The sequence below is a fragment of the Thamnophis elegans genome, chromosome 1 (genome assembly GCF_009769535.1).
Source record: "Thamnophis elegans isolate rThaEle1 chromosome 1, rThaEle1.pri, whole genome shotgun sequence".
NCBI classification, from domain to species: domain Eukaryota; kingdom Metazoa; phylum Chordata; class Lepidosauria; order Squamata; family Colubridae; genus Thamnophis; species Thamnophis elegans.
The window spans coordinates 109,289,570-109,315,861 of NC_045541.1; the positions used below are offsets into that span (position 1 = coordinate 109,289,570).

The following is a 26,292-nucleotide window of genomic DNA, read 5'->3' on the forward strand; positions in this document are numbered from 1 at the left end:
AATGTTAACTGTTCTACACAATAACCCATATTTAAGTGCTGCTAGCTATTTAATCCCATAGTCAAGGGTTCAGGTGCTCATAAAATTTAAGTAATTTTTAACTTATCTGACTTTTAGTAAGCTCTCTTTCTGAAGAGAATAGTCTTAGATACTTATGGAAAATAATGTTTTAGGTAGGGCTATGTTTCTCCTTCTGCCCCCTATGATGGTCAGAATTCAAAGAGATGAAGGTACAGAGAATATGGCACTTATTAAATATCAGCATAGGAACAGTCAGTTATGGAAATATACCATAAAATAGACAATGCATGTCCATCTATGAAACTCTATCATTAGAGTTTAAAGACTAATTTATCATACACTAAAGAAATGGTCAATAAACAGTCAAATCTGAACAGATAAGAGCCTGGAAACTGAAAAGACAGTTCAATTAAACAACTTTCCCTAGTTTCATGCCCCCCAAAAATATTGGATTTCATAAATTCTCATGTGATCTTGCTGCTTAGAACTGCCAAATAAAATGGAAGGATATACTAAAAACAGCTGAACGCATACACAACAGCAGCCATCCTTGCGGCCATTATATAGCTGCTATGACCAAGCTCTGTACTGAAAGGATCCCTTTGAGCATAATCAGGAAACATTTTTCTGCATATATGATTATTCTGGATGGTTTATCCAATGCTCGAGTGTGGAAATTGTTAAGTCAACTTGCTGATAACAATATATGTTTGGAAAAGAAAAGAAAGCTATATTTCTTTCAGTGGAAGAAATGATGTAATAAAGTTACAACATGATGATTTTGAACAGAAGTAAAAAATAATTTTGCAGTGGTCCATGAATCCATTTGAATTTTTCCTGCCTTTTTCCTTGAACAATACACAAAGTAGAAAGTAGATGGACGACTAGTTTAGGCATAGAATAATTTGTTCTCTTCATCAAGACTGAAGTCACAGGGACACAACCATTGTCCATGCATCTTTCACTAACCATGGGGGAGCAGCTGCAGGACTAGAATGCAACAATCACATTTTCCCAGAGAATACCTCATATGGTTAATAGTTCTAGATAGGACTTCCATAGAACTTCTGTGTTGTCAAATAAAGTTTGGACAATGTGCAAAACACTATTCTTTGTTGTATAAGTCACTGTGCATATTGTGAAATGGCATTTTCTCAGCTTTTGACTTTTTGTTATAGCATAGAATGAGTAATAGCATCATTTTAATGTAGTTAAAAGGGAAGGATTTTTATGTAAGCAAATTATTTGTAGTGTGCCATCTGTCATCTTAACTGTGCATTATTTCCTATCCACATATATTATTTTTCAATTGCACACACCCACTTTTTGACACCACATTTTATCTGCTCAACTCATATGAGAAAAAAGGTGCAGCTAAATTATTCCTTCCAGGATTTCTAAAGAGAAAAGACTGGCAAAAAAATAAGTTAGAAGAAGACCCCTATTTTTCAACAGAAAATTGGAACTGGATTTTTGCTACACCAATTTGTTCCAGATACTTAAATCTAATACACTGCTTTTGTGTTCCACACATATTTCAGCAGCACAGTTTTTCAGCAGTTGGCCCTGTGAACCAGGTAATAAGAATGATTAAATAACGTTGCACCAGAATTTACCTTGCAGGTCAAAACTAAATGGAAGCCCAGTGAAAATGGGAATAACAGCCTACCCAGGAAACATTTGTAAGTTCTATCTATATTTTAAAAAGGGTATTATTATGGATGTCACAGGACCAATGACTGTTGCCAGCAACAGACTAAGATTTTACCTCTTAAATTCCTCACATCCTACATTAGACGCAGTAGTGATTCCCCAGCTTGTAAAAATGGTGGTGATATTTTATTGTCCCTTGCAATTAAGTTTCAGATGTATTTGCTCTCCCTGTACAGAACCTGTGAAAGTGACCTGTTCTTGTATTCCCTTGTTCACTTCAGGCAGTTCAATTGGCCCTAACCCTTTCCTCTTAAAACAGAAGGAGTACAGTGCAAAATCCAGTTAGTGCCAATACCCTCTGAGAAAAGGTAACAGGTATGAATTATGCCTAAGTTCATGAAACTGGCCACTGAAGATTTGAAATCTTCGACCAGCTTATGCACAAGCCCAGATGAAAGCTGTGTCAGATTCAAGTGAAAAAGAAACTGCTACTAGATTCAACACCACAGCTTCTAGGATGAAAGGACGTATAAATAAACATGACCTAGCAGTGAGTGAAAAGGGTCCCTTAGCTATGTTCCATCTGCCTCAAAGGCACAGTCCAGCTCAAGAGCTTCTGCAAAGGAAGTCTCTGGACTCGAAACTTTTTTTGTTGAATAGAAGGCAGGATCCTATTTCATCAATGTGAAGGATGACACTAGGAAGGACAAGTCTCTGCATATTCTTTAGACTTCACTTTCTGTTGAGGGCTTGCGCTGGTGCTTCCAGCCTGTGTCTGGAAGGGAGCCATGGCATTCAGGAGTAGTGGCTGCAGTGATGCTGCTGCATTCTGACTGCTCCTCTTTCAACAATTGCTCAGTTTCAGTGTCACCCAGTGAGCCAGAGCTGGCTTGGATAGAGACTGTGTCAGTCTTCATGCATACATGGTCGCGGAGAATACATCCACGAGAGCTTCTTATCTGTTTAAGATCATCCCATTCAGATTCATCATTGGATAACAGGCATATTCCTTCAACAATCTTGATCTTGTCCTTGGTGTAACTATGATCAGGACCAGTCTGCAAACAAATAATACCAAGACATGTACATCAAGTATAAAAAGCAGAGTACTTTTGAAAGACTAATTCCTGTCATGTGAATAAAGAAACAATGGACTATATCCTCCAACTTAAGGGGCAGATAATCTTCCCAACAAATCATCTTAGTCCCATCTAAATCAGACATTCTCAGTTTGGCGCCCTCCAAATATGAAGACTAGTGGAGTCAAGAAATATAGTTTCAAACATTGAAGACCAATTTGAATTAATTCAGGTTTAACAGTGTGCTACAAACAAAACAACCTATAGGGGACAAGTTGATCTAAAGATGGGATTCTAAACAATATTGGTAGTAGGCTCTCAGGTGCAATTCAAAGTCATCACTTATAAAGCCCACTGTAACATAGGACCAAGTATCTGCAGGATTCCCTTTGCCCCATTGTTTCTGCTCACCCCACCAGAACTAGTAGAGAGGACCTGTTCTGGATCCCTTCCATTAAACAATGTAAACTTGTTGGACCAAGTTGTGCCTTTTCAGTACATTTTCAGTAGCAGCACATGTCTTGGGGAACAGCATCCACACCTCCCAGAGATTTGGAAACTGTTAGCTTTCTGCAAGACTTGACTGTTCCCACAGACATCTGGGATAGACTGGATGTGCTTTGGTGGTGGTGGTGATGAGTGGAGTCAAGGTTCCTTGGGTAGAGTGTGTGTGTGTGTGTGTGTGTGTGTGTGCGTGCGTGTGTGTGTGTGTGTGAGAGAGAGAGAGAGATGCGGGGGGAAGAGGGGGAGAGAGAATGAATTTTAATCCTGTAAACCATACCTAGAATCACTTAGGTGAGATAAGTTAAATCAGTATGTCCAACCTGTAGCCCAGAGCCAAGGTGGCGCAGTGGTTAAATGCAGCACTGCAGGCTACTGCTAGATCAGCAGTTCAGCGGTTCAAATCTCACCGGCTCAGGGTTGACTCAGCCTTCCATCCTTCCGAGGTGGGTAAAATGAGGACCCAGATTGTTGGGGGCAATATGCTGACTCTCTGTAAACCGCTTAGAGAGGCCTGAAAGGCCTATGAAGCGGTATATAAGTCTACTGCTATTGCTATTGCTATTGCTATGGGCCAAATGCATCCTTGGACAGTTAATAATGCAGGCCCACAATATATAATAAACATTATTTTAAAATAGAGGAAGCTTGTTATTTATATATGTAAACTGTATTATATATTTTATAGCTGTCCACGACAATTGCTCTTCACCCAAATGCAGCCCAGGCAAGTCAAAAACTTGGACACACCTGGATTAAATGCAAACAAACACACACTCTAAGATTAACTAGAGATAGAAAAACTTTCCTTTGACTCTTAGAATGTAAATGATAAGGAAGCAAAGAATGAAACAACTCACAAAAGCAAAATGTTACAAAGTTATGCAAATATTCTTAATTAAGAAATTTGAAAAAGGCACACATTTGAGAATGATTTAGGGAAGGCAAAAAAGTTTTTGAGCATTCTGGAACTCAATATCAAATAGTAATGCATTGGTGTAAATTTCTAAAATTTCTAAAATTCTGCAGGTATGAAATACTATCTAGCCTACCAATCTCTGAGAAATGTCTTTGCAAATTCAGTTTACTTAAGCGTTAGTAAAAGAAGCAATAAATATATTGAGGGGCAATAGTAAAAAGTACAAGCAAAAATCTTGAAATTGAAAAATCAGAAGAAACTACAAATGAGGAACTACTAGAAACAATGACATAGCAAAATACTATTAATATAAGCAATTATTAAACGAGGAATCAATACCAAAATAACAAGTACAGAAGTTTGCTGTTACATATATCTTATGGAGACCCCTCCCTGTCCACAGTTCTGAAAATTGCGTCTAATCTTCCGTAGAGAAAGTATAGTAAAAAATAGAAATATTGCCAATATCTGATTTATGCAATATTAAAAACTTCCAAGGGAAAATCTTTATTGAAAATGAGAAGTACTACACCAAGCAATCCATAATTAATTTTAGTATAAAAACAAACGGCACAAGGTAATATGCCAAATCAAGCAAGATGCATAGGAAAGGAAAGAACTATTCAAGGTAAAGTAGTTTTCCTCTAAACCATGCTTCACCTTTTTCAAAAGGCCTCTTTTGGCTGATCACTTTTTGATTACATGCTAGATGCAAATGTAAAAACAAAATCGAGGCAGTATAAAATGACTTAACAAGGGCAATTATATATTTTTTTCCCAGTACTTCTTTCTAAGGGCAGAAACAACAACAGTAGTTCAGCAACACAAAGCAGAAAGTTAGCCAAGCAGAAGTTACATCAGAGAGCATTAGGCTACTTAACGTAACAGAAATAAAGAAGGTGGAAGTTGCACAAACTCAGCTATGATACCTGATATGAGGCTGTGGATGGTCAAAAGAGGAATGGTGAAAGGCTATCAGAGGGGTGAGAAAGATGCTGAGGAAGAAACAGAGGAGACTTCAGCACCAAAAGAAATGGCTAAATTCTTAAAACTATTATTGATTTCCTTCAACCATAATATTAATAGGTAGCAAAACACCAATAGACACAGCGCAGTAAGAATTCCAGATCAGATCAGCTGGACCAACTCAAAGTAGAAGATACACATTAGAAGATCCTAAGATTAAAGCAGCAAAGACTATAATTAATATAACTAAAACAAGACATTCCAATTTTCTGACTGTCTAAGGCAGCTAAAGATTCCCATAATACAAATAAATTACGCTGCTGCAATTTTGTTTTTAATGCCACAGCAGATTAATATCAAGTTCTGAAAAGAGCTCTTTACCTCCTTCTTAAAGCAGAGCTGATTATATATGGCTGGCTTGGGAACTGTTTCAATCTTCACTTCTTGGGTAGATGTCCGATAAGAGGGATTACTGTAGGTCAGATTACTTAGATTAGGATCTGTGAATTTGGATTTCTTATGCCTGCAGGAACAATATGATAAAGAGAAAACATTTTTCTATTTAATAGATTCTGATCTATACATTTACTGCTACCATGGAGGTCGCCCTTCCTTTTATTTCCATATCAACAATGCAGTAGACAGTTCAGAGTGAGAAATGTGTGACTAGTCCAAGGCCACTCTGCGTCTCAATGCATTTCCTTAAAAACATTTGCTCTTGCAAAGTTCTACAGACAAACCTCATCCCTACACCAAAAAAACCTAGTGAAATTCATGGCAAAGTAATGTATACTTCATCATATGTACCATTGATGTACATATTAACTGAATGTTAATTGTATACTCATTGGTACATCTGTTTAAAGAGACAAAGTGTATTTTGTTTCATCCTGGCAAAGTAATAAACAATACCATTCACAAACAAGGAAAGTATCTATTTAAAAATGAAAGATTTAAGCCAAAGCAAGTTTAATATTCCATTATATGCCTACTTACAATTATCAGGCAGCATACATAGATACACCATACATAAATAAAAGAAGTCCAATCCTTTGAATGTGAAACTCCGTTACCACTTATCCTACCTATCTTGAATTTTACAGAAGTACTGTATATGAAAAGAAAGGTTTTCTTACAAATTAAGTTATGTAAATAAACAAGCACCTGACCTTTATTGTCTAGCATTATTTTGCTTCTAAACTCCAGTTATCCTGTAAGAATACTACACTGTCTCATCTATTAGTTTTGCAAGGTAAAATGATAAATTTTCTTATGATTTACAGTACTGAGTTCAAAGAAATCCTGGCATGTGCTTAAAAGTATTCTGATACATTAATTCAGAAAGATTGAAGGAAGATATAGAATTACCTGTATATAATCACAGCACCAATCAGCAGCAGAATACTCAGTATACTGAGAAGACCTCCAGTGATGTAACTGACATGTAGCCCTTCTCCTGAAAGAAGATAAACAGTCAGATTAAGGGTGATGCTGTCATTTTACAACTATATATTCGTGGTAGTAAAAACCTGTGTGTCCTAAATCATGGGTGTCAAACTCGATTGTTTCACATGATGTATTGCGACATATTGTGAGGTTTTTTCCTTTGTGGGGCCAGGATGGGTGTGGCCTGCACATGACGCATCCTGCCCATGGGCTGCCAGATGGACACCCCCGTCCTAGATTGTTAAGTATTTATTTACATTTTATTACCTATTAGATTATGATGAACAGAACTGGATTAATATATGTATCTGAAATCACTAGGTGATCTGCTGTGGTTTCATTCAGTATTAGCATCTTAGTTCCCACTAAGATTCATTGAGAAAAATAAAAAAAGTTGCAAAATAAAACAGCTGATGTGCAAGATAGCGAACTAAACACGTTACTTTTTTGTCAACCTAGAAACCTTCATTCAAATGGCTCCAACTTAATTATAGCAATAGTTGATCATTTCTACTGTTCTTGAATCCCTGAGATGAAGTGAAGACAAACATGAAAAACTCACCTGCAGTTGCCAATATTGCTTCATTTGCTCGGTTGCACAAACCTTGACCAACTTTCTTGTCAGAGCAGCTATATAACAGCAAGAAAAGGTAGATATTGAGTTTCAGATGAAGCCATCTTCCTATTAGAAACTGTGTTAAATTGAACTAAGATAAAGCAGAAAACTAGGTAAAAAGAAGAACCTTTATAGCCCAAAGTTATTGCTGCTGTTATTATTAGAAAAACCTTTGTTTAATATAACACAATGAACTGTCACTATAAGGGGGAAGAATGCATGTTATATCTGAATGGTTGGAATTAATGGATTAGCTATGATCCCTTATCATCTGATAAAGTGGTATACAACTGATGATGTCAAAAATATGGCAGTTTTTAAAAATAGATAGAGAGGAGCCTATTTAAAAAGAGATTGGACCCCACATTTTCCCTTCAATCCTTTCAATAAAGCAGAACCACTCACTTTCCTTCTATTGTTTCCACAGAAATATGGGGCTTGGTTGTTGGAGTTTTAAATCTGTCAGTAGAAGTCTGGCTCCTTTTGCTATATGAGTTGTCTCAGGATTTGGAGGCCCCATGCTAGGAACTAGACAGAAGAAAAGGAAAATAACCTGAGACAAAGGAGACCATGAAGCCTGGCCTTTTTATTTATGGAAATATAAACTTTTTCATTATTCAAGATATAGCAGAAGCATATAACCTTCTTCTTGTAATGCAATATGTAGTGTTGTACTGTGAGAACAAAAATGAGAAATAAGCACTTCTAGTTTGACAGGCATCTAGAACTTGTGTAAATGCAATGGAAAACATATATCAGAAAGGTCTTATTTTATCTACTAATGAATGATTCCTAAATTACATCTGATATTATGTGTAGGAAAATGTTTGAAAACACTACACACAAATTGCTAGTGAAATATAACAAACTGTTCTGAATTGTATTCTAAGATTAAAGAATTGAAGAAGGAAGGCACAGTATATAGCGGACATCTGAAAGATAGAACAATCTTCTCAAGGAAAAAATATTTAACATTTTTAAATGAAACAGTGAAAAAAAAAAGACAAATAGTACTCTCTTGTCCCTAGGCATTTGAATGCTTTACCAAAGAGGTACTTTTATAGCTGTAGTTTATTTAAGGAAATGAACCCATTTTTCTCAAGCAGCTTTTAATAAGAGAAAACATGGGCTATGATTCATGCTGGGAGGTGTAGTATACAAACAACCTACCATTAAAACAAGGCCGTCCATCTGGTTCATCGGGACATGCACAAACAAAGTCAGAAGCCCTGGCAAAGCAGAGATGGGTACAGCCTCCATTATTCACTCCACAAATGTTTGTGCCTAGAAGATACAGACCAGACGTTTCACAAAAGATATAATATTCTCCTCCCCAGCATAGAACGTTATGTTCCCTTACCCAAATATATATTAGGGTATAGTGAGAAGTATCTCCTCTGACCAAAGTGCCAATATCTTAGATGAATATTCTCCTGACCAAAGTTACCTACAGTACATCACAGAATCTGAAATACCATGCTTTCTCCAAGACCCAGAGGAATAAACACTTTAGAGCAAAAACCACACAGACATTTTAAACTTTAAAAAAGTCAAACGCTTGTCGTGACAATATACAAAGTGTATGGGGCCTCTAATTTATTGGCTGCCTAAAAATATACGAATGTCTCTCTTCAAGCTCCAAGGATAGGTGTTTTTTTTTTTAAACCTCTACCTGGAGTCCTTTTAGCAGAGGCCAGGATGCTGAAGAAGAGGTATAACTGGCAAGCTTGTGGCCTCCTTTTCAAATGCAGCCGTTTACTCTAAATCCTACTGAAATGAATAAGAGCAATTTGCTAGTATGGAACATAGCAGCAATAATACCAGGATTCAGAACGAGGAGTAGGTTTTTATTTGTTTTGCCAATCACACATGTATGTGTGTACCTGAGGTTACTCTTCAGCAAGCTTTGCTTTTCTGGGCTCACACAGTAGATGACCATACTCAGAAAAGTTTCATAAAGCATACCAGAAGTGGCAGTCGGGTGTAATTACTTGGTGCCATCCAGCTACCACTTCCTTAATGCTTTGGATCAAAATCCTGTACTTTTCAACCTCTGATATGTTGTTCCTTGAGTGAGTTGGGACATAAGTAACAAAGGAGGTGTAGGTTTTCTTACATACTTCTTGCCTAATTCATTATTTATACCTGCCTGAGTTTTGTTTAATCAATGTGGGCTAATAGTAGTTATCGGCCACAGCTGAAAGGCAGGTCAATTCCTATACTTTGTATGGTGAAGCCACTATCCCCAGCTGTTGTGTCTGAAAGGAATGCAGATAATTTCACAAGTATGATTCTAAATCCAAATAGCTTTCCATAATGATATGCTTTCAACTACTTTCTGCACCTAAATCCATACAAAGGCAACGTAGACAATTCAGAATTGTTTGTCAAGAGGGAAAACTAAAAAGAGATTCTCTGTATTTTGATTATGACAGCCCCTAAATTCTTCAGCCACCTCTCAGGACCATGCCAGATCAGTTGATGAGAGTTCTAATCCAATCATCCGGATTGCAAAAGACTGGTTTAGAGAATACATCACTTCTTAATCTGATGCAATGAATTAATGAAGAAACCCAGGTGATTGCATATACCTGTTTGCCTTTGAGGAGAAATCACGATAATATCCATAAGTCCTTCCACATTGGCTAACACAGTCTCCTTATTACGACCAGAGTATTTGTCCACACGCTGAATTGATTTTGTTTTGCCAGTCTGTCCAATACAGCCATCTATCCTGCTGCTCAGAAAACAGGCAAACACAAGATTAAAATACTATGTAATAAGCAGAGAGGAATAAAATGGGATCGTGTAAACTGAAAACTTGTTCAATTGATTTTTAACATTGCTTGTCTCTTTTTAAATTTTATGTAGTTTTTATGTTGATAATATTTTATTGTACACCATCCAGAGTCCTTTAAGGGAGATGGGTAGTTTAATTTTTTTTTATAAATAATTAAATAACATAAATAAATTATCATTGGGAGGCACTGAAATGTTTTAAAGTGCAATTTTTCATTAAGTTAATTTCTTCTATGTTGGTATATACTTTTTGTAAATATTTTGTTAATATGTTAGTAATATGCATACCTAAATATTATAAAGATTCATATACTACGGAATCCCCTAAAACTATGGACATTTCATTTTGAAGTTTTGGAAGATATGAAAAATCAGATGTGATTTACAAAAATTAATCAATAATCCTGAAATCTGTTCAAATTTGAATCATCCCCAAATATCTTCCATTTGCATCCCACAAATCTGATTATTGCATCTGATTGCTATTGCCAATGCTTCTAGGGCTAGCTTAAATAATAAAAGTGATAAAGGACAATCCTGCTTGGTATCTCTTAAAATCGTAATAGGATTTGAATAATATATGTTTGTTCTAATCTGAACTCTTGTTAAGCCATCAATATGTTTAATCATCTTACAAAAACTGGTCCCAAATTTAAATTTCATTAATATTTGTTTTAAAAATTGGATTTCCAGAGAATCAAAAGCCTTAAATACATCTAAGGAATCAATATTATTCCTTGATTCTTCTGCAATAAAGAAACTTGCTTTCATCCTTCTGCACATTAGCTGGACTGTACTACATTACCTCTCTTTAAATGATTATAGCATCATTTAACAGGCTGATATACCACAGAAAGAAAAAGGAGATCTGTATAAACTTTGTCCACTGTGCACAAAGTAAACAATTAGCTTAGAAGTTAAGTTTCATTTCAGCATTCACCACCCCACCTTCCTTTGTACCTGTGTCAAGGCAAAGGGATGTGACACTTGACTGATCAACACTTGGCGTAATTTCCCATTAAGATCAGCACTTTCAATGCGGTCTAGATGAGCATCTACCCAATAAATTCTAGAAGGAGAGAAAGAATGGAAGTTAAACTAATATCCACTTCTGAAACTTTCTTTCGGTTACAATTTCTGATTCTAAGGCAGCCCGGGGACTTGCCTTTAAAAAAAAGTAAAGTTTTTTTTTTAAAACCACAACAGTTCTCCAGTCAATAATTTCAAAGTGCAAAGTTATACTGACCTTCTGATGTCATAATCCAAAGTCAGTCCATTGGGCCAGCCTAAATCAGTATTGATCAATATCTTTCGTTCAGAACCATCCAGGTTTGCTCGTTCAATTTTAGCAATATGTCCCCAGTCAGTCCAGAAAAGGTACCTAGAAGAAAACGAATCAAATGCAAAAAGTTACATGTCAGTCAGCTCTAAAAGATGGTCTGTCTACCAAAGAAATCCATTTGCCTTATGTTGGAAGGCAGACCTCTACTTTAGCCAATCCTCTTCCTTTTTCTCTTCTACTCATTCTATCCCTTCCTCAACCTGGTATCTTCCAAGTGGAACAGCTCCCTCCTGATAACATAACATAACTCGTGATAACATAGCAGCTCCCTCCTGATAACATAACTAGTGAGAATAGTAGCCCTAAATATCTTGAAGGCACCAGGTTGGGAAAGTTACTCTACACTTAGCTTTTCAGCTGATGTACTAAAAGAAGAGAATATTTGTCCCTAATGCAATAAATTATTTAAGTAAATATTTTTGCTAATGCTGACCTTTCAACCACTTACCCTTTTCTAGGAAAAACAGCAATGGCCCGTGGTTCATCCAGACTGTTATTTATCAGCACTTTCCTGCAGCTTCCATCTAGTCTTGCAACTTCAATTGTGTTGCGGCCAGTGTCTGTCCAATATAGATTTCGAGCTACCCAGTCCACAGACAAACCATCTGTTCTCTTTAGTCCTTGGCCAATAATAGTTTCCATATTACTGCCATCTAGATCTGCTCGCCTGGAAAAAGATATCATAGAGAATAAGAAGAACATTCTATCTCAATATTTTTCCATAGGGCAGATTCCTTTGACAAAGAACAGTTTGGGGAAAAAAGATATGATTATGTAGCTAATTAACATAGAATGAGGAATTTGGAAGATACCTACCTAATTACATCTAATATGACATCTGTGTAGTAAACCTTGCCATCTACACTGTCATAGTCCAAGGAGATAACATTGTTCAGCTCTGGGACAGGGACATAAACATCAATGTGATCACTAGTATCTAGTGAGATTCTCCTGATGGAGCCCCGGCTAGAGAAGAGCAGGTAGGTTTCAGGAGAAGGATCGCAAGATCTTTCATCGATCTTCAGTTGAATCCCAGTAGGGCAGGCACATGAGAAGCCTTCCGGGTTTGGGAGGCAGAGATCGGAGCAACCTCCATTTTTGCACGCCACATTTGTTAGTACCTTAGGAGAATGGATCAGATCTGAGATTACCATCAAAAAGGCTAATATTAATTCAGTATAGCTTTCCTCAGGCTAATGCCCTCCAGATATAATTGAGCTTTTGATTTCATAACTCTCAGGCTAACAAGGCCTAAGGAATTGTGCTTGAACAATAAGAATAAACAATGGAGTAAAATCTACAGGAAATGTCTGGAGACCAAATAAACATTCTGGTTGCTTTTTACAAAAAAATATCATATTTTTCAGAGTATAGACGCACCTTTCCTCCCCCTAAAAGAGTGTGGAAATGTTGGTGTGTCTTATACACCGAATACAGCCATTTTGGGCCTCCCAAAGCCCTTTTTTTGCAAAAAACGGGTGAAAAACTGAGGGATTTTTGCCTTCCCCCAGCCTCCAGAAGCACTCTGCAGGCTTCAGCAAGGCTGGAGGAAGGCAAAAATGCCCATTTCTGCCCATTTTTCGCAAAAAACGGGTGGCATTTTTGCCCTTTACCCAGCCCTGTTGAAGCCTGCAAAATGCTCCTGTGGGCCAGGGAGGACAACATATTTTTTTTTCTTACTTACCTCTTCAAAATCTTGGTGCGTCTTATAGTCCGAAAAATACTGTACATGAGTATTTTCAAGAATTAAAGCATGCCCATGAAAATTCAGGAAGTCTAGCAAAGAAAATAGGAAAACTTACCAAGAGGTCTCCCTCTGTCAATGCCCTGGATATCCATTAATCCAGGAAGATTTGTTCTCACCAAGATGACATTAGCACCAGTGTTCTTATCAGCTCGGTGAATGCTTCTTGTTTGCCAATCAGTCCAATAGATGAAAGTATCTAATAAAGTTAGGCCATAAGGGTGCTGCACTGGGGAGAGCAGGGTTGTGGCGGTTTGCACCATCTAGATCTGAAGCTTCGATACGCTGAAAGAACAGAAGGTTGGAATGTCAAGAAACTTTTGATTAAGGATTCAGAGACCTCCAATAGGTAGCAACTCTTCCTAGGATACAAGAAGCCCAATAATATTGTAATCTAGATGCTTATTTCTAGCATTCTGCTAAACTATATTTCAATTTCACCCAAGGATTCCATAAAACAAAAAAGAAAAGAAAAGCCTTGCCAGAAGAAATGAAGTCAGCAAAATGTATCTTGACTTCCCAACTATGCTATGCAATGAATCAACCGTTGATCGGCTGGATTTCCACAACACTCTGGACCAGGCTAAAATAGGAGTCTACCCAGTGGTCAGCATGTTGTGTTGATCACTCCATCTTATGTGTTTGGATCAGCAGGTTACAAGAACATAGGAAATAGACTTTGCTATTCTGGGATTAGGATTTAATTTATTGTATTAATCTAGCTATCAACAATGCCATCATTTGGGCGCCTCATCAGGGCATACCTTTAAGAAAATCAACAGTGAATTTCAATGCTCCGTTTCCACTTTGAAAAGAAGACATCCATGCCTTGTGAGACAGATTTGTGAGTGAACTCATCATCCTAAGTTTTTTCTCAGAGACAATATACATATTGTATATAAAAAATTGAAGCAAGTCACAGAAAGATTCCAAGCTACCATATCTAGATTCTAAAATCTGACTCTCTTTGCTTCTTATCTGTAACTCATCAGACAGCAATACAGGTAGTTATCAATTTGCGATCATTCATTTAATAATAGTCCAGAATTATGATAGCCTCAGAAAGGATGCTTTACACTCCATGAACTATGATACCCTCACAATCTGGTTGCTTGGTAACCTGAACACACATGACTGGTTGCTAACCACACTGCAGGCTTGTGATTGCCATCTTCTCTACCAGCTTCCCCAGAAAGTCAATGGGGAAGCTGGCAGGAAAAGTTGCAACCTGCTGCTGTCTGCCAAGAGGATTCCCTCATGTCTCTGGAAGCTCACTGAAAGAAGCTGTATCTCAAGAGAGGTGAACTTCTTCAGCAAGGTGCAGAAACAACTGAAATCCTGGAGATATTGGCTCTGTTCTTACGCCCTGCCAAAGGAGTTCCCTTCCTTGCGTGGAGGGAACTGAACTCATTTGGTTCTGGAGGATTTTGGCTCTGTTTCTGCACCCCAATGAAGGAATTGATTCCATGTGCAGAGGGGAGCTGAACTCCTTTGGCAGACAGCTCTTATAACCAGCCCCCAGGGACAAGGGAGCCAAAATCCCAGCAAAGTGTGGTAAGATAAGGAACAGGTGGTAGGGATGCCTGGGAGACATGGCACAGGTCATGCACAAGGGTCTCTTCACTCTGATCTGAAAATCCTGCTTAGATTGTGGCAGGGGGGATTTTTAGCTCCTGAAGGAAGCCTCCCAGGTCTCCCCTACCTCCTGAAACATCCCATACTCCTTATCTAGGACTCCATTTGGTTAACAACCTGCCCAATCATTTAATGACCAAAACTGGATTGTGGTTATTGAGTGACATGACATTTCACTAAACTATCGTTTCGCTCAACAACCAAGATTCTGATCCCAATTGTGGTCATAAGTCAAGGACTACCTGTACATAAATATATTCAAGTGAAACAGAAGTCGGTGCAATGTCAACCAATATGAAGTTTAAGCAATAACGTTTGATTGGTTATGGGTGCTTTAGACACGCAAGTCATTGAATGATGTTAGAATCTCAGAGTGATGAACATGCATATATGTCCAGATTTACTCTTAATCCCTAAAATCTCATACTCATTCTTACATTCCATTGCTTCACTCTGAGGCAACTTTCTACACAAACATTCAAAATTGTAGACTGTCCCTCATGTCATTCTAACCTCAGTATGTGCATCAGCCCAAAATAGTTGTGATCCAGCTTTATCCACAGCCAGACCATTAGGCCATCCCAGATTGTTGCTAATAAGCACCATGCGGTTAGAGCCATCCATCCCTGCTCGTTCCAGTTTAGCATTTTCACCCCAGTCTGTCCAATACATATACCTAAAGGGGGAAAAAAGGGGGCAAATAAACTATCCATTGAAAAGTCAACATATTACTTATTGTTATGTTCTCGTCTCCTCTGCAGACTTTGCCTTGAAAACAAGGCAATCCACTGTTAGCACTCACCCCATTTCATGATATAATGCAATTGCCCGTGGGCTGTCCAGATTTTCCCATATCAAAACTTTTCTCATTGTCCCATCCAGGTTAGCCACTTCAATTCTGTTTGTTCCTGTATCAGTCCAATACACTTTGCGGCCAATAGCATCCACAGCTAATCCATCTGTGGTTTGTAACCCTACATCAAAAGAAATACAGTATATTATTGTTATAGTGTCAGTAACAAATACTGAATTTACTATCCTGTCTCCTCAAAATATCCACTGGAAGTTCATGGCAACCTTTCATAGGTGGTATTCGACAGATTCTGACCAGTTCTGGAGAACCGGTAGTGGAAATTTTGAGCAGTTCGGAGAACTGATAGAATAGATGGCCCCGCCCCCATCTATTCTTTGCCTCCTGAGTCCCAGTTGATCTGGAGGAAATGGGGATTTTGCAGTATCCTTCCCCTGGAATGGGGAGGAAATAGAGATTTTACAGTATCCCCTGCCACACCCACCAAGCCATGCCCACAGAACCGGTAGTAAAAAAAATTGAATCCCACCACTGCAACCTTTATATTAGAGCCGCCCGGAGTCCTACGGGATTGGGCGGCATATAAATTTATTAAAAGTTAAAGTTAAAGTTAAAGAGCTTTAGAAGTTGCATTAGGTGAAGATAATGCAAAAAAAAAATCATATCTTTGAAAGAGTCTGGAGCAGATGTTCAGTATTTACCAAGCCATCTATTTATTTACCTGTAGTAATGATATCTTCATACTGAGACCCATCCAGTGAAGCTCTGCTGATCTTCCTCAATGTGCTGTCTGACCAATAAACCTTTCCTGTTGAAAAAACATAAGAACATTAGTTTTATTTATCGAAATTAAATTCCCTTGTTAGTCCATAAATATCTAAGATTATTTTGGTGAAAAGCAACACTGTAAAGTGTGTCTTCTGGGTCTTTTATGTCATCAATCTATTATTTATTCTATTATTGCAAGAAAAAGATGGAGGAAAGTAAGTAAGAAAGCGTATATTTCTATATCCATCTGTCAAGAAAAGCAAAAACAGCAGCAAATTATTTATGAATATACCATGTGATGTTTAACGAAGAGACACACCATCACTATAATATTAATATAAAATATGTTATTATTCCATACACACACATCACACATACATGCTTTTATCAGTTTTAAGATTTATGGACTTCAACTCTTGGACTACCACAGTAACATGTTCTGAGGTGAAGTCTACACATCTTAAAAGTTTCCAAGGTTGGAAAACGCTACATTTCACTAGGGCAGAACCTATGTGGAATACAATTGCCTTGAAAATTATTTTTGGGGAAAACTGCTTTCTGAATATGAACAAGAGCATTGAAGCAGGGAATTTTTTTCAGCTATCCTCAAAACCAGCTTTCTTCAGTCTGGTGCCTAGTAGATATACTGGGACTACAGCTCCCAAAATTTTCAGGAACATGGCCTGTAGGAATTCTGGAGTTCCATTTGAAGGTCTTTGGAGCCATATTAGTTTGGAAACGGTTGCTTTAATAAGACTTGGGACATTTCTTTTACAATGATTTCATGAACCTAGGGGAATGTGTTGTTTAATATGAATCACACCACTTATTGGACAAGTTGCCCTTAATAATTCCACACCTAATAAGGTTAAATTACATATTGCCAACCTTCTTCAGGATCAACTCCAATGGCGATGGTGTTTTCATAGTGACATTGACTGAGACAACTACATCAGCAAAATATGGAATATCAAGTGAAACCAGACGAATATCTGACCTTCTTGCAAAGATCAGGAGGTAGTCATTCCTGCAAAATTGAAACGGAGTTCAATGCATAATTACAGTAATTCCTTTTTCAAATGTCCCTTTTACTGCAACAAAAAAATCAGCTGGCAAAGGTGATCTTGGCAATGACTAAAGCCACCAATTTATCCAAGACCATAAAAGTAGGGCCATAAATGTGATGAAAGATCATAAGAAATACTGAATGTGGTTCTTCAACTATGTAATAATTATTTTTAAGCATAGGCTTAAAGAAAAATATTGTTCAATATAATTTACCAAAAGTACTTTACTACAAGCTAAATACTACTGCAAAGCCAAATAAAATAAATTGCGATAATCAGAATCACTACAAATAAGGTCCAGAATATTAAAAAATATTCATGTCTTCAGATTTTATATATATTAAACCAATACACGAATTATGTATTTATCATATTCAACAGGTTCCAACAAATCTAGTGACATTTTCATGTGTAAACTGATATATGTTTACAGTTTAATGTTATTAAAATTAGTAAAACAAAATATTGCATAATATTGAAAAGCAGCAAGGATTCCACAAATACAACTACTCCACTTTACCAAGCTGTATGTTAAGGCATTTATGTCTGATACTACAAAGCATAGTACTCCAAATTCTATCTATTTTAGTAAGTGATCAGACCTAATTTATATAGGAACACATTTTATGTAGACATGTCATCATAATCAAAGCTATTCCTACCTTTGGCTGAAAGGTAGTAATAAATACTGTAGCACACATAAAATTCTACCTGAAGTAGAACAGGTATTTATGTAAGTAAGTAAAATACTTCTTGTAATTTGAGTGTACAACTTTTCTAGGGACGGAATGTGGGGTTTAGGAGGTCTTACTCTCTTCCACAGAACCACAGAAGAAAAGACACCCACCAGATAAACATGTTCTGCCATCTGGTTGTAGGTTGATGCCAGTCGGGCAAGAACAGCTGTAGCCTTTAGGAAGTGGAGCCAAGAGACAAAGATGACTACATCCACCATTATTAATGTGGCACGGTGTATGTACTGAAAGAGATAGTAGCAAAACCATGTATCAAAAGAAAGCAATTATGAATAACTGTGGTTTACAAAATTCTATAAATGTGTGTGTGTGTGTGTGTGTGTGTGTGTGTGAGTAAGTGAGTGAGTGAATGATTGAATGAATGAATGAATGAATGAATGAATGAATGAATGAATGAATGAATTGGGTAAGGGAGAATTTTCCATTAAAACAAACAGATGTGCAAACTGATACTTCAGGGTTCCAAATCTTTCAGCAAAATCCCCAGCTCATCAAAAATCCACACCAATTTATAGTTTTTAATCTAACAAAGGTAAAGTGATAATACTTAGAAATATGTGTCTTAGAATAACAGAGTTGGAAGGGATCTGGGAGGTCTTCTAGTCCAAGCCCCTGCTTAGGCAGGAAACATTATACCATTTAAGACAAAAAGGTTATCCAAGCTCTTCCATTAACTGAATTGAATTAATGTAATATTGCTAATGTAACTTAATATGTAAACAAAATAAAATCAAGCATGGTTCCAGTTACTTTTACATGTGGTCCTGCCTAATTTAAAACAACAACACATTATTACAGGTAGTTCTTGACCATTCATTTATACAACATTTGAAGTTATGATTGCATTGAAAAAGAGCAATTTACAGCTGGTCCTTGCATTTATGGCATGTGATCATGATTTGGGCACTTGGCATCCTTGAGCATTTACAGCAATTGCCATGTCCTGGAGTCACATAACTGCCATTTGCAACCTCTCCAACCAGCTTCTGACAAGCAAAATCAATGGGAAAGTTGGTAGGGAAGTTCACGGAAGTCACAGTCCCGTGATGACTCACTTAATGCCTGTTGTAATTTGCTTAAAGACCACATAAAAAAAAGATGTAAAATTGGCTGTAGTCAAATAATGCCTCCTTACAACCACACCATTTAACAACTAATTTCCAATCCCTGTTGTAGTCAAAAGTTGAGGACTATCTGTAGAATTAAAAAAGGGGAATTGGTGGGTAACAATGGTGCCCTCTAGTGATTCCATGAACATTATGGCACTGTCAAAGTAGAATGAAAAACCTGAAGCTCTTTCTATCTGGAGCCCAAAGACGTGTAACTTTTTATCTTGATGCAGAAGACCTCCATACCTGCAGGTCTCTGTCGATTGAAAGACATGGATATCCATAAGGTTTTCCAGGTTGTCCTGTAGAGTCTCATGATCCAGCCCTGTCCTCTTGTCTGCACTCTGGATGCTTTTCGTCTGCCAGTCTGTCCAGTAGATCGAGCTCCGTAAAGAGTGAGTCCAAACGGGTGAGGCAAATTGCTCCCGATCAATATCTGTCAATCCCAAAAGCAAATCAACCAATACCAGGAAAAAAAAGCAGGTTTTTTAAAAACAGCAATGCACAGCTGCTTTAGGAGCAGTGGTAGACTATACAAACTATAGAAGCCAATCTGGATCAGTCACTAGGACCAGAGATTTAGTCTTCTGAGCTTTCGGGCTCGTGTTAGAACCCATCCTCAGGAAACTCTCATTACAGTGAGAGAGAAGTTCCTGAAGATGGTCTCCAGCACGAGTCTGAATGCTCAGACAACTAAACCTCTGGTCCCAGTCACCGACCCAGATTGGATCTTGCAACATTATCCTGGGACACGTATATTTGCCTCCATGTTTGACAAACTGTAGAGCAACTTTTCCCAACCTGATCCCTTTCAAATGCGCTGGACAGGGGTGGGTTCCTGCCAGTTCTAACCTCTTCTATAGAAGAGGTTCCATAAATCTACAGTGCCATTTAGAATTGGTTCCAGCTCCCTCCCCCGCCCGTCTGCACATCATCAAGATGAAGAGCGAGAGGAGGAATTCTGGGAGTTGGAGTCCACAAGTCTTAAAGCTGTCAAGTTTGAACATCCCTGGGGGTTTTTTTTCTCTAAAGGGTTAGGGGTGCAAGGATCTTGTAACTTGACAGCTTTAAGACTTGCACACTTCAATGCCAGAGTTTATGAGCCAACATGACTGGAGGAGGAATTCTGGGAGTTGGAGTCCACAAGTCTTAAAGCTGTCAAGTTTGAACACCCTGGTTTTTTTTTCTAAAGGGTTAGGGGTGCAAGGGTCTTGCAACTTGACAGCTTTAAGACTTGCACACTTCAATGCCAGAGTTCCTGAGCCAACATTTTGGTTGCTAAGCAAGAGCCATTGTTAAGTGAGTTTCACCACATTTTACAAGTTGACCATGCCCAGCCAGTCACATGGCTGGCAAGCCATGCCCACCCAGTCACATGGCCGGAAAGCCACTCCCACAAAGCAGGCCACACCTACAGAAGAGGTTCTAAAAATTTTTTGAAACCCACCACTGGCACTGGACCTTCAGGGACCTGCTGAGAATTATCATGGGGCATCAGGGGAAGTCTAAGCCTGTCTCAACAATGCAGCACAGTTTCAATACATTTCACTGTCTTAGTCTTTGCTCAAAAGTTATTCATTTTGTCCCTTTAGAGGACTAACTGAACCTCTAAAGATCAGAACAGGGCATGTTGAATCCAAGAGAATACATGTATGGTGTCTGTAAACAAGCATTGTATAACTCCTATTACCCTTTCCCAGAAGCAATTCAACTTGGTTATTTTACCTTCCTATCACTGCCATCCAGGCCAGCATACTCAATTGTTTTCATGCCAGCATCTGCCCAGTAGAGGCGCTGAGACTCATAGTCAATAGCCAGTCCATGGGCCATGTCAAGTTGGAAGAGATGATCACCAACGATCAGAGGCATCCATTCCTGCACGCTCAATCTTTGGGTTAGCTCCCCAGTCAGTCCAGTACATGAACCTGCATACAAATGCCCCAAAATGGGGTATAACTGCTAAACCTTATTCATCTAACCATTTTTATTTAACTGAATTAGGAAAGAAAGAGAACAGAAAAGAAAAGAAAACACTAAACAACGAAGGCTTTCCACTTTTGCAGTGGCTACTTAGGTATTTGCTTACATTTGCCAATATACCAGCATCTTTTCATATGGTGTTGAATTGTAAATGACAGTAGCTCCAGCCAAGTTAGCCAAAAGTAAGCCAGAATGCAGAGTTGTAATTTTACAACATCTTGTACATTAGTCGAAATAGCTACATGTTACTCATCCCTTTTTCTGCAGATAACTTTAATAGGTCATCCTCCTTATTCTTTATGACACATTAATGTTTGTTTGTAAGAGTTAATTCATAAGCAGGCAGATCCATACCCTTCAAAAGATTTTCATTCACCTCTATTAGCTGTAGCTATCATGACCATTGATCAGTTTTGGTGCAAAATTCAGTACTAGATTGTCTATTGTCTATTCTCAACATTAGAAAATACAACATGTCTATCCCTGAACTAATCTTTTAAGGATATTGGGCATACAGGATACAGTTTTTGTTTTTATGAAGTATCAGCAGATAAGAATGAACTTTACAGACCTTTAAAAATATAACAGTAAACTTTCAGGGATATCACTGTCATGAAGAACCAACATGCAATGACATACAGGAATTGCATCAATGCAGTCTCAAGAGACAGTTCTCACCTTCCAACAGGATCCACCACAATATCTCTTGGTCTGTCTAGGTTTTCCCATATTAGAACAGTCCTCATGGTTCCATCTATGTTAGATACTCTATCCGGTCTGTTCCTGCATTAGATAGAAAAGGGAAAGACAAAAATAATCAGCCTTCAGAACCAAAGAAAAATCATAAAAGAAAATAATCCATACCGAAATTTCATGCACACACTATGGCAAAGGAAACCAACAGGGTATATCAGCAAATGACGTCCTCAGCAGGCCTACAAAATATCCTCAGTCTAGAATAATAACTCCTGATCTCTGTGAACTTTTTTCCAATTAATTTGATCATCATATTTAGTCATCCTTACTCAGAAACTATTGGTTCTGTTAAAGCAAGTAAAACACAGGATACTTTTACCAAAATCTTTCCTTTACTATAGGTTTGAATGCTGCTCCATGTTCTTTTTATCCACAAGAAAAAACAAATTTATTCAGATAGTCTGAAAATTCTGTTCTACTGGAATATTTCAATTTGGAAATTCAAAAACCCCATTTGAATGATTCTATCATTTATATGCTACAGTACAAAGCAACCTTTCACATTTGCATCTGCTGATAACATTGACAAACCAAGTACATTAGTGCAAGATTAAAGTGTGTAACTGAAACATTTTAAATAAAGTGGCATGCAGGGACATTTCTACAGGAATAAATTGATATACTAGAGATTTTCCTATTTTGGAGCACTCCTTTTTAAAAACTGACATAAAATGAGTTCTTACTCCCAGAATTTCTTTGCAACCTGTCCACTCTTTACAGGAAGGTGAAATGTTATTAAAATCATCATGATCATAACGTTGAAAGAGTCTCATTCATATATCTCAATAGATGCATTGGGAACAATCCTGCTAAGAATTTGGAAGGAAATTTTTCAGTGAGTGGTTAGGTTTTAGAGTAGCAAAGGAACTCTTTTGCAATATGGCAGTGGCCTTCAGTACCTGCATCTGTCCAGTACAACTTGTTTGTGACCCAATCAACAGCAAGTACCAGCTGGGCTTTCAAGACTGCTTTCCACCACAATCTAGCAACAAAACACACAACAATGAAACTTTGAGGGAAATATTGCTCTAACCAGAAACACTGACCTTTCTTGGACTATGAATGTTCAGTTGTTTTAAATAAAGATCTGGAATTAAACCACTTTAAGATATACGCATGGAATATATTCCTCAAATAGTTGAAAAAAACAAGAATTGAAAGATTAGATAGTTATAATGAGCCAAAATGGGTGTAAACAAAACAAACACAAGACAAGCAACTTATATGCTTCCACTGAACTTCTGTGGGATATTACCTCCTGGCCTGTTCCGTTCCATTTGCCCGACTAATGGAATCAGTGCTAACATCTGTCCAGTAGACATAGTCAACCCTGTGCATCCCAGTCCAGAGCACAGCACTGCGCACATCTGCCAAGGGGATGACAACATCAGACAGGTCTTCTGTGTCGAAGCTGATACGACGGATGTCCATCCTTCGGGCAAAAAGCAGGAACTTGTCAAGACCTGATCAAAGGTCGAAAGGTCTTCTTTTAATATCTCTAACAGAAAATTATGGTAACAAACACAAAAAAGTGATCTTGGCACAACGAGTTCTTTTACATCCATGCTTTCTAATGGAGCCAATCTATAATGTAGGCCAGACCTGAACTAGTACTAGCCCTTAACTATATACCGCTTCACGGTACTTTACAGCACTCTCTAAGTAGCTTACAGAATCAGCATATTGCCTCCAACAATCTAGGACCTCAGAGGATGGAAGGCTGAGTCAACCTTGAGCCGGTTAGGATTGAAGGAACCGGCTGCAATAGTGCATTCTAACCACTGTGCCACCATGGCTCTTAACTAACTAGCAAATAAGTACAAAGAAAAAGGAAGGAAGTATATAATGTTGAAAGAAGGATTTTAGGATTAGAAGAAAAAAGAATATGTTCTAAATAAAATGTACCTATATGTAAGGACATGACAAGGTACATTAATTGGCAGTTCCATTATTCTAAATATTAGGAAGAAGAATATGAACTTGTTCGCTTAGGATCCATCAGTGCCACTGCTAGCATTAGCTAGTCAAGTGCCTTTAGAAAACCCAGGAAGAAAAAATGAATGAAAAACTGCCCTTCATTAGCAATTCTAGCAATTTACTTTCTTCTGCCTCTGACCCCATAAGTTCAATGTAATTTTTATAGCATTAAGGGCTGATAATCCAATTTTCCATTAATAAACTAAATTTAAAAATTGGTTCGAGTCACAGGCTGTCATTGCATATAGAAGCAAACTATTCTACAAACTATGAATTGTGTGGAAAAGCAATTGGTTGTCAACAGACAAATTATTTCATTAAACTTGCAGTTCTAATATTATCTCTATCCAACTTCTCTCTACCGTTACATTCTCAGCATTTTATAAACTTCCATAATCTTCCTACATCAGCAGTCTTTTTAGTTGTTTGAGATACTTATATCGTATTTTCCAATTAAGCAAGTATCAAGCTAAGAAATATGTTATATTTCCCCAAAATAAGAATTCCATCTCCTTGCAGAGAAGATACCCCAATCCTTCATCATTCCACCGGTGTTTTTCTGCAGCTGAACTTTTGATTTGTTTGTTTTGTTTATAAAATTGGAAAAAAAATTATTCTATAATTTTATATGGAAATTTGGAAAAACCACAAAAAAATTAAATGTCATCTTGTCATCAATTCATAAATAGATGGTAATATTGGCAATCTATTGTGAATGCTTTCTTCACGACCCCTTCACATGAAATTTACTGTATCATTTAAATGTAATTTTGCTAAAACTCTTTAATCTCTTTTACATGTGTGCACACAGACATGTATGAAGGTACATAAAGTCCTTATCACACTTACTCTGGGCACAGGTATGGCCTCCAGTCTTCCGAAAACCTGTGGACATGCGCAGGTGTAGCCCTTATTATTTGGCAAACAGAGATGAGTACAACCCACCATTGTTGGTTCCACAGCGATTTCTCCCTGCTCGAATAGCCAAACGACATATTTTATATATACATAGCTATACACATAAACACAAATACCATAACCTATACAGGGAAAAGAACCAGAGATACAATGAAGCCAGTTCTATTTTGGAACTGCTTAACTGATTGTGCATTTGTATCTGTCTGGTATATTTCTAAAATAGAAATATTCACCACTGACTTATAAAGGATATAGCCATAGACTTTTCATACTTCAAAATTATTTTCATGATATAACAATGAAGCATACTGATAAGCCACTAGTAGTAATGGTATTAATCCAGTGGTAATTTTTATTAAATTGCGGACTTTAATACTACCAGGATAGTAAAGCATGAATAAATTAATGAAGATTTTTATTGCAATTCAACATTTTTTCACAATAGTAGACACAGATTAATTAGGAAATCTTTTTTCTAGGTACAAAGAAACATGCCAACAACAATAGTAATATACAACAACAATAATGAAAGATTATCATATATATCATCATTTATGAATTTACGTATGTGGGGAGCTGCTTGGCCATTGCTTCTAAGAAAACATTATAGCTATTCACTTTTACCTGGGATTCTGTCTTTGGAAACACTGCATGTTTCTGAATGTGCAGCATTGATCAAACAATTTGATTTGAATCACGAAGACAATTTTTATATTCTACACAGAATGTTAGATTGAGGAAGTATTTGCTAGTCAATATCTTGTGATAGAACACTGGTCTTTTAGCAATAATATCTTGCCTTTTCTGTCTGCAGTTACCTGCTGGTTGGCGTTTGAGGATGCAAAGTATGGATATCCATGGGGAAATGAAGCTTGTTACGAATGATCTCTTGATTTTTCCAGTAAATTTGTTGGCACTGTTTATACTCTTGGTATGCCAATCTGTCCAGTACAAGCTATCTTCAAATACAGTGATAGCAAATGGATGTGGAAGGCCTGCAGCAAGAATCCAGTAAAAGCAAATGAAAAGGTCACTCTTTACTGTTCTAAAGGTTGCTTCTATCTATGAGACAAAAAAATGTCTGAATAGAATAGAATAGAATGAACAGAATAGAATAGAATAGCAGAGTTGGAAAGGGGACCTTGCAGGTCTTCTAGTCCAACCCCCTGTCTAGGCAGGAAACCCCCCACCACCAGACAAATGGATATCCAACATCTTCTTAAAAACCTTTCAGTGTTGGAGCATTCACAACTTCGGAGGCAAGTTATTCCACTGATTAATTGTTCTAACTGTCAGGAAATTTCTCCTTAGTTCCAAGTGGCTTCTCTCCTTGATTAGTTTTCACCCATTGCCTCTTGTTCTACCCTGAGGTGTTTGGAGAATAGCTTGACTCTTCTTCTTGTGGCAGCCCCTGAGATATCTTTCTTTTA

General features: G+C 37.5%; 1 protein-coding gene across 1 annotated transcript in view; it reads right to left on the reverse strand.

Annotated features, from left to right (window-relative positions):
* Positions 1-726: 726 nt before the first annotated feature.
* LRP4 (LDL receptor related protein 4) overlaps positions 727-26,292 on the reverse strand; it is a 109,140-nt gene continuing 83,574 nt past the window's right edge. The window contains 39 exon segments of the mRNA XM_032238864.1: positions 727-2,732; positions 5,521-5,662; positions 6,508-6,595; positions 7,148-7,215; positions 7,607-7,691; positions 7,694-7,729; positions 8,372-8,485; positions 9,793-9,904; positions 9,906-9,938; positions 10,961-11,069; positions 11,247-11,381; positions 11,791-12,009; positions 12,159-12,442; positions 12,444-12,463; positions 13,145-13,331; positions 13,333-13,371; positions 15,235-15,397; positions 15,524-15,695; positions 16,254-16,340; positions 17,189-17,224; positions 17,227-17,327; positions 18,211-18,346; positions 19,478-19,499; positions 19,501-19,610; positions 19,613-19,667; positions 20,957-21,054; positions 21,057-21,086; positions 21,089-21,156; positions 21,890-21,979; positions 22,836-22,912; positions 22,914-22,949; positions 23,223-23,248; positions 23,251-23,430; positions 24,794-24,832; positions 24,835-24,886; positions 24,888-24,919; positions 25,681-25,693; positions 25,695-25,759; positions 25,762-25,857. Of these exon segments, the coding sequence (XP_032094755.1) occupies positions 2,400-2,732; positions 5,521-5,662; positions 6,508-6,595; positions 7,148-7,215; positions 7,607-7,691; positions 7,694-7,729; positions 8,372-8,485; positions 9,793-9,904; positions 9,906-9,938; positions 10,961-11,069; positions 11,247-11,381; positions 11,791-12,009; positions 12,159-12,442; positions 12,444-12,463; positions 13,145-13,331; positions 13,333-13,371; positions 15,235-15,397; positions 15,524-15,695; positions 16,254-16,340; positions 17,189-17,224; positions 17,227-17,327; positions 18,211-18,346; positions 19,478-19,499; positions 19,501-19,610; positions 19,613-19,667; positions 20,957-21,054; positions 21,057-21,086; positions 21,089-21,156; positions 21,890-21,979; positions 22,836-22,912; positions 22,914-22,949; positions 23,223-23,248; positions 23,251-23,430; positions 24,794-24,832; positions 24,835-24,886; positions 24,888-24,919; positions 25,681-25,693; positions 25,695-25,759; positions 25,762-25,857 (3,788 nt within the window). The 3' untranslated portion in view covers positions 727-2,399.